Source organism: Spodoptera frugiperda, chromosome 31 (genome assembly GCF_023101765.2).
Source record: "Spodoptera frugiperda isolate SF20-4 chromosome 31, AGI-APGP_CSIRO_Sfru_2.0, whole genome shotgun sequence".
Lineage (NCBI taxonomy): Eukaryota > Metazoa > Arthropoda > Insecta > Lepidoptera > Noctuidae > Spodoptera > Spodoptera frugiperda.
The window spans coordinates 4,548,163-4,562,074 of NC_064242.1; the positions used below are offsets into that span (position 1 = coordinate 4,548,163).

At 36.6% G+C, this 13,912-nt stretch overlaps 1 protein-coding gene across 1 annotated transcript in view; it reads left to right on the forward strand.

The window, feature by feature from the left end:
- The window catches only part of LOC118276068 (RNA/RNP complex-1-interacting phosphatase), a 53,182-nt gene that overhangs the window by 17,843 nt on the left and 21,427 nt on the right, over positions 1–13,912 (forward strand). The window contains exons 3-5 of the mRNA XM_050707300.1: positions 9,169–9,200; positions 10,013–10,100; positions 12,894–12,973. Of these exons, the coding sequence (XP_050563257.1) occupies positions 9,169–9,200; positions 10,013–10,100; positions 12,894–12,973 (200 nt within the window). The remainder of the gene's footprint in view (positions 1–9,168; positions 9,201–10,012; positions 10,101–12,893; positions 12,974–13,912) is intronic.

The following is a 13,912-nucleotide window of genomic DNA, read 5'->3' on the forward strand; positions in this document are numbered from 1 at the left end:
TAGTATTACTGTAATGTTTAAACCTAATCGTTAATTCCTGGGAATTGTAATACCTATTGAGTTATTTAATTTCTAAATTCTCGTTAGTAGCTCAAAAGTTTGCCTTAGGTAAGTAGTACAGTTTTTGTTCCCTAGTGTGCTTATATGAGAAATACGTTTAATATGTGGTAACATTATGTATTGTGAACTCCAGTCACACAATTTTTATATAGCATGTGATTTAAGAGTAACATTGCATATCAAAGTAAATAATTATGTCTGTTGCGTTTCCAATGAGGACTTGCATTCTTGAACGTGAATCAGGATGGCCTGCTTTTTAAAGGATTTAAGATCAAGTAATCTTGTTATGTAATATAATGCATGGTTAAATAACATCCTCCATTTTGTTGAGTACTTAATATTATCAAAATATAACCTTAATTATGTAAAACTTCCATGTGATAAGATACAACAAAAATCTCACTCTTTTGGCTTAATTCGTTCGAATACTGCTCTCTGTAAAAGGATATTAAATTAAATAAAAACTTGAGGTCTGTGAACGACTGAATTTTTTATCGTAGCTACTGATACGTAATTGCAAACATCTTTAATCAATTGTATGGGAAAGGATGGTAGGGAAGTTAGTATACAAAGTTTATTTCAGAGAGGTACAAAAGACTACATTTATATTTCAAGTAGTTTTATTGTGAGAACACAATATAAAATGCTGAGATATTTTACCTCCTCTATACCGTGACTGTATTATGAGAGTCGCCGGCGCCGGCGCAGCTCTCACGAATTTCGCGGCGCGGCGCCTGCGCGTGGGCGGCCTATCGTGTACCGCCATCACACATACACTTGCCACCACACCTGTAACATCTCCCCTACATTAACCCTCACAAATAAGGTCCAATTTCCCATAGCATGACTGAACAGTGAAATCCGTTTGACGGCCCTTTGTAGTCCAAGTGCCTAGTACGTCTAATTAGTCAGCCTGTTTAGTTGTACTCGCCGCAGGCATTTCACTGTGCAAAATGCAGTGTGAAATCGTGTGATTTATTGATATCTTATGCGTGTTATGAATTTTATGTGAATTAATGTGAAATAACAATTTATTAGTCGTTGTAGATGTTTAAAAATATGGATTATCATAGGAGGCTCCGTACGCCTACAACAATACAATGATATGTGCTTTATGTTGAGCGTCTGGCGAGTGGAGACGTCGTATTTCAACAGTCGTGTACAGATTCATCTGCCAGTGCTTATTCATAAGAATATTCACAAGTGACATTAAAACTCCTTGTATGACGTTTTTGTTCAGTCTTGTCGACGGATATCAAAGAGTATATTTCGTTGAATTTATTGCGCTAGCCCGCGGTATCGTCTGCGTTGAATAGCTTGTATCGTCTGATATATTTTTCCTCAAACCGTCTTTTAACTGTTCGCCTTGTACACCGAGTCGCGACTCGTGTTTGCTCTTTGTGTTGATATTGGCTGGATATTGGACGTTCTGCGGAGCACTTTTCGACCCAACAATGCTACTTTCATTCCCGTGTAAGTTATAGTTGAAAGTTATCATTGAACTTATTACACCACTCGTTTGAGTCACGCGTGAGGTCCTGAATCAGAAATATGGACTGAAAAACGGCGGCACGGTGGCGCCGACGTTGAAATTAATCTGAATCGTGTATCAGCAACTTCCAATTTAAAAATGTTTATTGAGATTAAATGAAAGCAGTTGTAAATATTGTGCTCATTGTAAGTAACGATGTTCTCATTACTGGTTTGGTTATCTCATACAAAATTATGGTAGTGGTATGAGACATTCGGCTGCTAAGCTTGTCTAATAAAATACAATTGCAGATTGAGTTAACTGATATCTGACATAATGGAACTTTTGGCGGATTTCCTTCCAATTTTTTATACCAACTACGGTTAGCTATGGTCTATGAAAGTCATTACAGATTCTGAAAGTTTAAAAGTAGATGTCAAACGTATTCGCAGTCATCTTCTAACATTAGGGAAAGATCTGAAACCAATTAGCAAGTAGCTAACAAAGTAAAAAAAACTACATAAATTACTTTTGATGTAAATAAAGGCAACACAGTAATGATACTGTTTATTAGAATCACGATATTGATGGTATCGAACACCCACGTGTCGAATTACCGTCTCTGTAGGTATCGTTTCGCCGCCTAAAATTAACAAAGGGTCCGTTGTTGCTACCGATTTGTCGCGACCGGGTGATTTATCTTCAATAAATTTATCGCTCAATCAACGTCGACGTACGCGCAAGTTCGCGCCGCCGCTGATTGGATTTCTTCATAATTACATCTTTTGACACGTACGCGCCAAGTTTCGTACTTCAAGTCGGGGCATGAGATCGTGGGAGCACCGTGTAATCAGCTTTCTTGACTGTCTTGTTTTGATCTGATACCAAGGAAATATCATTTAACAGAGCTGATATCGTTAGGTTCTTCCGAATTGTTTGTTTCCGTAAAGATACGAAGTATTTGGAAACGTTTTTCAGCTTCAACCTCGGACTTGGGTGCATTCATTTTAGTTTTTCAAAGAAACTTATCTTTTGCAGTCTAAATCAATCTATTATCAAAGTTCACATATCTCAGCACCACACCGTTATTATCCTTATAGATGAAGGATGTAGTAGATGGAAGAAAACTAGGCTTTTTAGATCCTGACTTGTTTGAATTACCTGGTTACAAAGCATATCCAGATATTCTTAATTCCATGTTAATTGTGTGCGCGATGCATTTAAGGAACGCGTTGAAGGGCGGAGAGTTTTAGCATGGTTTCGTTTACACGTCGTCCGGTTGTCATGTCTGATAATATTTTGGTGGTTATTAACAGAGATCACCGCCTCTGATAGCGCCCATATCACATTATGAACACGTGAAATTAAACGTTTCTTGACAATTATTCGCACTTTCATAACCATTAAGGGTTTTGAATGAACGCCCCTTCATGTCTCATTGGTAGGTATCACGTTGTACAAGACACAAGATATTTTGAAAATTATTGAAGCTGTTGTCTTATTTAAGATTTGAACTATCCTGAAAATGATATGTGTCAATGTGCAGAAAAGTTAGTTTTATGTAGCAAATACCAATTCTCCATGTCGCATTTCTAGCAGTCAATTCCTCTCCGCCGTGTGATTTTCATAAACCGTTTTATAAAATAAATGAATATCATGCAACTACAGAGCTCTCGCTTTAATCAACTTACGAGGTATCATCACCTGTTATTACTCCTGTAACATGCGGTAAATGATTTAGTTGAAATTGAACGTCCAAACACCGGTCCGGCGGATGCTCTGTGGATTTTTATGATTGCACCGTCATTGCCGCACAACGGGTGTAATTTCTCAACTAAGCCACACCTTCCAATGTATGTAATATGCAGCAAGTCATCTCAAACGAGCCGACCGTTTTATGTAAATATTTGCTGCAATACATTCAAAAGGATAACAAGCTTTCAAAATTAAAGTCCTAAAATATTTGCTTATTAGTTGCCTTAAAAGGTGCTTACATACTTTTGGCGTTGATCCGGAAGTATTTAAAAGGAGATATTTGTATTTCGATCACTGTCTTCTTAATTTTGATCGGTTCCATACTGAGAAAGCGACTAAGTAATATTAAGTAAGGACACCGTTTGGTAATCCGTTGCGATTCAGGCAACCACTCTCTTTAATTGTCATAAAACATCTGGGAGATTCAAGCTCGTGCGCGAACGCACAAAAAGAATACAATTAACTCTTAATTTTGCAACACCCGAAAAGCGACGGCTCATGGGGTGACCATTAAATCCTCCGATATCTTGAGGAATGGTTCTGATTTGCGGTTTTCGGTAGCACGAACATTAGTGTTTCTGAATTCCAGATTCGGGTGCAGAGTGCAGATACCAGTCCAATTAAAATTTTATCAACATGTAATGTGATCATTTCGAAAATAAAGCGATATGGATCCTTTCGATATTGAATATTCAAGTTCCATTTAAAATAACTTTTTGCATGTATAACTTGCTTTCTGGAACATAACTGACATTATTTTCGAATTGTTGAATTATGGATTTACTTGATTTATTACTGCATTCCCTTAATTTGTGTATTGTATCATTCGCAACATCTGTCTTCGTTTGTAACTTTCTTTAAAAATATTTCGATACTTTAAATCTACCGCATTCAAAAAAGGGCTGACACGATCATCCTCCTTATTTTAAGTATTAAATAAATAAAACGATTCGTTTCAAATTGATTGGAATGGAAAAACATTATTGTCATTATCATAAGAAGGGTTAGTTATTATCCTTGAGATTCGATAAAGTCCGAATGACTCTTATGCCATCATAATCGATTTGTAGGTGTCTGGAAGGGGTTTTCATTATCCCATAACTTATAAGACGTTTGGTTACACGAGGAGTATCATCGGTGCCCATCACGCCACCCAGTACGTTCTTAAACTGAATTTCGGCGCGGTGGTCGCAATTAGGCGCGATAAATGCCCCCGACATACGATACCGGCTTTTCATTCGATTAATCGGTCGAAACGAATAAGGAATTCGATTTTAACAGGTCGCACCTTTTAGTTTTTTGATGCAGCACTTTGTGCGATATTTTGATACTTATCTTAGTTTGTTCTTTTATGATCTTCAAATTTTAATCTCGATGGTTTCACTTTTGATTGCGGTTACTTTTTCCCAACGATACCTTACTAATAGTATTGAGTACCGTGGTCAAGCAAGTTGTACTAAGTTCAACGTTCTATCTCATTTCCTGACGAATTTCTTAGAAATCTTATATTAATTGATGTTATTGAAACCCCTATGTTTTTTTAACACGTTTGACTCTTAAATTAGTTAACAGCGAGTACCACAAGTGTTTTCTGTATTGACTCAGCCCGCATAAGTAAGAAGTCAGCCACATATCAATATTATTTTGACATCGAATGCTTTTTTGATCATTACTCAATTACCTTGTTAAATTTTATGTCTTACTCTCAATATTCGAACATAACGAGGGTCATACGCGTGACATTAATATTGGTTGATTGTGGTTTGTAATATGAATTGAACTACGTTTATTTTATAGCGTTTAGATTATTATTTCTTGTTAGAATGTAATGTACTCATGTAAGAATTTACGACACGTCACGTGCGCTACATATGTTCCTATAATATCAGAATATAATTAGTATAATTCGAACAATTCTAAGACGGGTCACTATGAGTCAACTCCACCCTTTTTAAATCTACCGAAGCAGTCGACTGGGTGTCAAAAGAGAACAAGTCCGTAACGATCCATAAAACAATACAAAAAGCTAAACCATTACAAGGCGACAAAACTGTAATATCAATAGAACACAATGGGAACAATAGTTGCTCTCTGTCAATTATGCCATCATTACCATTGGAATAAACGACGTAACGGATCAGATGATTGTCAAAAAACAACATGATGACAACGCAATGCGGCCACGACTGCATATCGCAACGTGTACAATCAAAAACAGTTCTTATTAACAAATAAATAAAATATCTAATTCTTTTCCAAAAACTAACGATGATCTTGCATATTTTAAAATGTCGAAACAGTTACCCTATAAATGATTTATAGACCGCGGCGCCGTCTTAATTTTTGTCACTTAACAATGTACAATGAATCTGAATAATTAAGTGTCTCGCGATGCTTAATAAGCTTCGTTGTACATTGTAATTAGACGATTACGAAATTAGGAAGATGGTGTAGACGAGCTTGTTTTACTGGCTTGTCCTATTACTAGTTAAAAGTTATGCCGTGTGCTTCAAACCGGGCATGATTATCCAAACGTGATTATGTTGTTCCGTCTGCATACTGCAGTAGCATATGACTTTCAAGTAGTCGCAAAACTACCGTGGATCGTCTAGAGAAAGTCACAATAGTCATTTGGTGTTTGTGTCGTGATAAGCAGCTACAAGCTCTTTCTTGTTCCCTCGTAAATTCTATTTGGTATCGGTACAGATTTGTTCCCTGAACATTTCATTGAAATTTAATACTCGAACTTTACGTGACTCACCCAAAACGTTTCAATTTTGCGAAATGTCTACATGCTTTTGTGTCTCTGTCTCTGTTCAGTATTGTGTTGACATTGTTCAATTTGTATTTTGTGTTTAGCTTCCTTCATTGACTTGAAAGAACTACGTAAGCTCTATTAACCATTGAGTCTACATCATTTCTTAACATATTCTGATCTTTATCACGAAGGCTGTTGCGCTATTCCAATTCTTATTATTTATTATTAAGGTTGGATTTGTTTTGCGCATTCATTAGAATATTGTGTTTGCAATTTATTTGATCCTCACATTTGTCAAATATGATCGAGGCGTGCGAAGGTGTTATTCGTTTTGTCGACACGCGATCGTTCAGATAAGTCCAGAGCTTGCCACTTGTAATTTGATGGGAGGTCCTCGCGCTTTATTTAACCTTTTATTTTTTTGTTTAACACTCGTACTGTTTATGTTGTGGTCTGTTTTTTATTATAAATTGATTTGAGCGATTTAATATCTGGTTTGCGAACACTCAGCCAAGGGGAATATGTTGGTGTTAATTTAAGATGCTGTAAGTTTTTGGGTAACCAGGCTGCATTAATTAATAAATCAAAAAGCATGGGAACTGTGGCAGCAGGTGCCAAGGGATTGGGCATATTTCATATCAATTTGGTTATATGCAGTGATAAAGATCTTGCATGTTTTACTTTAAGATATGCTTATCTCCAAATGAATACATCTCAATACCGTCACATCTCTGCAGGTGGTAATCCTCCCCCTCCGTGTTTGCAAATCTACGTAGACATGTTGTACGTCGTAAAAATGACATTCTTACATTTATTGCGTTGTAGGACACGTGTAAGTAATGTCTTGTCGTGTCGTATGGTTTTTGTCAGCGGGCAATCGGCGATTTATTGAATCGCATTGTTGATTATTTTATTAACGACTTCTTTCGATTGCGTGAACGTTATTCGTAATCACAGCTTGAATCACGGTGCCACATTGTGCCACATGTTTCACTGTTGAGAGACTTGACGAAGCAATGTTTATCACAACTTATAAATAAAACATTTTTTACTTATGACCAAGTTTTACTAATTTAAGAACTACATACATATTTGTAGTTCAGTAGATGCTGTAATAAGTTTTAATCGTTTAGTATTTCAACTTCTGTAACTTGTCAGACAAAAAATATTATAATCATATTCCTTGTTTTTAATATTCCATCCTATAATTTAAGTTGTAGGATGTAAACACCATAGCCCTTTATTTTTGACATCCGAGATCTAGAACAATGAAAACGGTCGCGGTGGCCAAATCTTATTTGTGGACCCCACAGCAATATAATAACGATTCGACAGTCACCAAAATAAAATGTCATATTTAAATACACCTTTATAAATATTGTATTTTGTTGACATTAATCGAAGGTACAGCCAATAATGTAACTGCGTATCGATGCGTGCAAAACCAACTTGTGATTGAGAGTTACGATTGTCATTAATATTGTAATGAAATCGATTTATGATCGGGTATCATCTCATCGATTTTATTGCGCGGTCTGCGGTACTGCATTTAATTCTAAATACGTTCCAAGGTAACCTTATTATAGAGCGCTAATTCGCAATCATGTTTGCGATGTGTATGCTTGTTATCGATTTGTTTTATCCATATTTACTTACAGTGTTTACCTATAGTCTCGGGACAGATTTTAGCTATTTTGTTTCTTCATTCGTCTCGACTAATGAGCGTCTAAATAAAAAGGTCGCCATCTTTGCCGTCACCCTTTCAAAGTCCTCATTATTACTTCGCCACAGGGCAGTAAAATCAAATTGCGTTGTTTTTCGAGTGCATGTATGGAGTCAAGGTTTAATTTTGTGTGCCACCGCATTTTTTACATTGATATTCGCGGTTTCAATAAACTCCTTTGTCCAGACTGCGTTTTATTTGTTCCGGTGCTTTAATGTTAATTGAAAATCGTGGTAAGTGCACCCGATGAGGTCGCGATTGTTATTGCCGAACCTCTGTTTATGTTGAACCGACAAATATTCATCTGTCGTATTTTCTCATCAATTTATTATACCTACTTAACTTGGATAAATCATTTAGGTTTATTTTTTTAGTAAGAAAATAGTCATTACCAGAATACCAAAAGAAACCAACTTACCTGAATATGTTAACTTACTCCTGAACGAATAACTTTATAATCCATCCAATATATTCGCAATTTATTGCCTGTATTTACATTTATATGAAAGTAATTGTCAGATTGTTAAGCAATTAATTAATTGCACGATTGCTTCTCGTTACTTACTTCGTTTTGAAGAAGATGTTGGCGAAATATTTCGACGACTTTCACATGTCACCGATTAATTTTAATCGATCACATAAAATGTTTTTAATCAAGGAACGATATTTAATATTTATGCGTGTTTCTCCGTATCATAACTACGTGGATTTATTTAAATTGCTGTCCGTTAATTTATAAAGGCCACCGGCGAATCCAAATTGAAAATTAACCCCATTTAGACACACCTCCTGGCGCTCACTTTTTTACAATCTTTTTACATCGTGTCAACACCGTCGATAAATTATTACCACTCTAACAAGCTATTATTATCGACCCTGACATTTTATTTAACGTAATTTTGGGCAAAATTGAAAATTTTCACCCAAAATTTTTGGCCTGCGGTGCAACAGGAATGGGTTTTAAGATTTATGTCCAACGATTTTAGTGTTATTTAAAATTCTAATTCATTGTTTAAACTGCCGATATAAAATCTTATCGATTTCTGGGAATGGTTAAATGTTTGGTTATCTGTTCCAATATAAGTTAAATGCTGACGTTTTCATACGATTAGCATATTAATTTTAGATTTTAACCTGTGTCGTATGTCGAAAGGTCTCCAAAGTGGATCGTGTCAGGTGGCCCTCATTGGACATAGTTCATTGACACCGGTCAGGTAGGGCCAGCAAATGATTGATCTGCTCCCTTATCACACGCCGTCGCCTACGTGCGGCTTTCTCAAAGACACATTGTCTACGACCATAGAAGCATGAGCTAATACCAATACAACTTTACCCGAAACTCAATCAAACACATCATTAACTTAATTTAGTCTCTATAAATATTACTTTTATTTGTTACAGAAGGTCCAAGCGCACAAGGAGATTAAAGAAATGTAAGTCCTTTTTTCTATGAGCTCTTGGCTTATTCAAATGTCCCGTAAAGATAATTTATTGATTAGTGAAAGTGTGGACAGCACAAATGAAATAAATATTGGTAATTAGCGTCAGTACCAGGGTTGGGATCAATTTCACGGATATCATTTTACCTTTTCAATTCACATTTGAATGCGATCCTTAATGATATGTAAATAAGGCTGAGTATCACATTCCTGTAGTCCGTAGTGCCATCTGAATGTAAGTGGACATTTTGTAAATTGAAAAACCGACAGTTTACAGTAAGAGGCTCTTATCAGGACCCCTTCATCGTAATGATGATGAGATAATTAAATTTTCAATGAGAATTAATTGGTTGGATGTAGTAAATTAGGAATAAATTAGACCGTACATTAATTTAATTTGTCTCTAAGTTATTCTAAACATACTATACTTTAAAACTTATGTAAGGAAGGTTGTGCTGAAAAGGTGTTATTACATACTCTCATTTTCATGATTGATTTCAGCTGAAGGTTGATAATTCAGAGTGTTTTATTGTTTAAAGAAAAACTTGTTAAAACGCCATAATTATGCAAATGTTTGCCGACGTGCAGTAGGTAGGCCGGCGCCGCAACTAATTTAGAAAGTTATTTTTGTATTTAAACTGTTGCGTTGAACGTTTTTCTTCAAGTTATTTATTTAACGCCGACGGGTACACAGTTTTCTGTAATTGGACACTATTTGGGTTTACTCCTACGTATCAATCCGTCATAATTTCATGTTGCACTTAGTTATCACATACATACTTATAAAGATTCTTTTTTATTTACAGATGGGACATTCCAGCTCTACTCGAGAAAATTCCAAAATTGGGAGCAGTCATTGATTTGACTAACACTGCTCGTTATTATGACCCTTCGGTAAGTAGTAATGATACCAGACAAGCCTCACACAAATCTCGAAGACTCCTGAAAAGCGCTTAGTAATAAAGAGAGAAATACTCACTTTCGCACATACCGCATACCAAACCCGACATCTTAGTTCAATAAACATTCCTCGGTGGGTCGTTAATAATAATGAAAGGTAACAAGCACTCTGTACTAACAAGTAAGACAACGTGTAGTGCTTGTAACGACTCTTACTTGCTCGGATAGCGCCTGTAGGAATCTCGGCCCGCCCGCCATGTGTTACAATACCGGGAAGCTATAAAATTATGTTCAGTTTTACGATTGAAAGTCACATTTTCCAGTACGATGCTTTGTTCGTTCTTACGTCTGATTGCCTTGCATTCATCTTCTAGCATAATCCGATCGTAAAACATGGTTTCCATGGAGCAGTTGACTTTAGCCTGTTATGCTCTAACTCAGCATACATCGCAGACAAGCTTAGGGCGTTACCAGGTCTTTATATTCTCTAATTTATAGTTACACTGTAACTTACATACTGTAGGTGTTAATTGAGCGATGATAAATTTGACGAGGTTTGCACAGACTATATATTCAGTTAGCTTCAAAACAAAGATGTTAAACAAGCTTGCTTGCTAGTTGGTTGCCATAGAAAACTTCATTGAAGGTCTTTCAGCTGTCATTCAAATAGTTACATTCAGTTCCCTGACTGCGTTTTATTACCTTACGAACAGTGAGATTAATTTTAATGTCCCGTTGTTTTAAAATGATTGATAGGTATTATTAGTATAATTCTGATCCTAGACGACTTATAGAAATAGGGTGCACAATAAACTCCTAGGCCAACAATACGTTATCTGCTAAATGAGTAACAAGCTACGAACATCGGAGAGACAAGCCTGGAGCTGGGACGGTAAATTCTATGAAGAATGTCCATTGGATAGCTGTGAAACAGCAAAGCTAGTTGTGACACAACTGTGACTTGTTGGCCCATTATTCACACTTCAACACTCGTAATAAACGTTTAGGGTTCTCCTGATACATTCGTCGCCATTGTGACGTCCCATGGTTCTTTGCTAATGTGTATGACGAGTGGGCCCCGTTATTCCTCTGTCGGGTGTGAAATTTTGCTGCCTTCGTGGAGATGTGAAGTGCATGAGCGAAGTTCGAAGGTGAAGTCAAAGGGCAGACGGCATTTTAATTTTGTTTTTATTGGTTGCTTTATGTTAAATCGTTATTGTGAATGTGAATAGAGGTATGAATAGAAATATTGGTTGTTAGCTGCGTTTAGCGAAGTGATTAGGCTCATTATACATATTTATTTAATATACTTATGTCTTGCTAGATAAACAGTTTTCTTTTTTTACAAATATGTTGTTTTCGAGTTTTAAATTCAAATTAGTCTGCAACCATTTTCTCACGGTTCGTTTTTCATTCAAACAAGATTTAGACATTGATGAAGTATAAATCATTTTCTAGCTTTCGGGGGCTTTATAGAAGTGATACTATGTAATTATATTATGTTAAAGTGTCGAAGGCTTGTCGAGTAGCCAAGCATACAAATCATGTAGTTGATTGAATGAGGCAGGTTGCTGCGTGCTGTCGCTTTGGGGCATAAGACTACAACACTTTTATACTAACGGGCTTGACGGATACGATACAAGTCATATTGAAGTAGGTGAAGCCGCGGAATTTGTGTTAGTATTTCAACAAATTGGGTTTATTTAGGAGGGAAATGCTGGAAAATTAGGGAGCATATTTATAAAATTAGTAGGATAGGGAAAAGTAACGATTATATTTATTTATAATAGAAACCGCATTATGTAGTATGGACATTTAGGGTTAGAAGACAAATTGTGTCAGTACGTTCGTTTGCTATTCTACAAACAATGACTAGCAAAAAATATGTAAGCACAAGCACATACATACCTACAACAAAATAAATGTGATCCCAATACAAGACTTCTGTAATTGTCATCAAATGATACATGATAAATCGCTCAACCATGCCAACGAACTCATCATTTCATTTCAATGATGTTCTTATTTAAACAACTTATTCGCTTCAAGTCCGATTTATTAAGAAGTTTTAAATAAGCTATTAATTAAGCCGAAGTAAAGTTGACTGGCTTATATTTCGACACCTCTCTAATCTGATTGGTAATTGTCATCAGTTGACGTCTAGTGACTTGTCGCTCACTTCATTATTATTGTGGCACGGATTTATTAAACCAATGGAGAGTCCACACTTGTACTTGGACTGCTCAGATTTTTTATTTTGTTGATTAGACTAAAGTTTACTTAATTTGCCTATGATGTTTTTGAAATATACTGTGGATAACTAAGTAATTTGGCATATACCGGGTAAAATTTGTATTTACAATGGTGATTCTTATAATCACAATCAGTTCTCATCTGCACATGACCGCTGTCTCATATACAACAACTTGTCCACATGTTAGTTCTCCATTTATTATCTCCTCCGTGCACTGTATAAGATCGACTGTTCCATGCTCTACTTACATTCTATAATCTCATTATCAAACGCGTATCTTTAATAACACGATCATTTGGAACCGGCTTAAAAACTAATGTGTACTTACTTAACATTTCATTCCAATACTTGTTACTCGAGGTTTGGCGGCCCGTTTGTTCCGAGTCGGATTTACAAGTTATTTGATTTTATTGAATTAATATAAAAATGTGTTTAAATACTGTAATAAATTATTATGTCAAACATACGTACGTAATGCAGCAAGTAACAAACGCTATACTATGCAGATATAATTATTGGTTTCTTTGTTATAGGAATTACAAGCGGCGGGTATACTACACAAGAAAATTTTAATGCCAGGCCGCATAATACCTCCCGAGGACAAAGTGACAGAGTAAGTCCATCTTCCCCGGCGCTGTTTACGTGCGATTAATCGCGCTCTCGTGTAAGACGTCTTCACGACCGACGCCGAGCCTTTTTAGCTCGCCCAAGTAGAAGATGTATCTCACACATACACATACGTTCTCCAGACGTAATCTTTATCACATAAACCTTTGAAAGTCAGGCATTGAGAAGTGACGTATTATTTGTTGTGTTAATATCGAACCGCCACAATATTTCTCGCTGAAATATTGTAGAGATTGCGGCGTACCGAGTATCGACATTCTTTAAAAGCACTGAAACCATCACGCGCTTAAAATGATGGCAGTCATAAAAAGTAAAAAAAAACCACAGAACAGTAAAGACTCGTGATTGATATTGACTTAATTCAGCGACATTTAGCCTAAGGATGATACGTCTTAACAAGTTTACACTCCCCTTATACGGTGGTGCGTAAATCAGAAACAGAACAGCTATCTATCAAAGCGCGAAGTTTTCGTTTTGCATTCGCGGTGGATTTTAATTTGAAGCGTCGAATTGGCGCCATTCGTAGGCCGAATATGGGTAATGTTATAAATCTACGCGCATGCGTGGGCGGTGCGGCGCGCGCGCCTTAGGGCCGCCGTCGAGCCGACCGGTGCCGGTAGAGGTACCTATTCTCGAATTCAATTGAACTTGGTCACATCTAGCGCTTGTGTCGATGGCGTCTGCCTCCCACGCGGGATCCGATGCCTTTCGGAATTTGAAAGGCATTTGTCGCAGCAACGATGCGTGCCGGCTCACGTGTAGCAGTTGTCCCCTGGAACTAAAACACACGGCGTTTTATTATGTCGTAAACTTTGACACTATCGAAGAAGTCATATTACATATTTTTGTTAATTGATATGTCTATTAAAATACTAAATAACTCAATTTCAGTCGACTTTTCCTCGTTGAAGGAATTTTGTCAAGA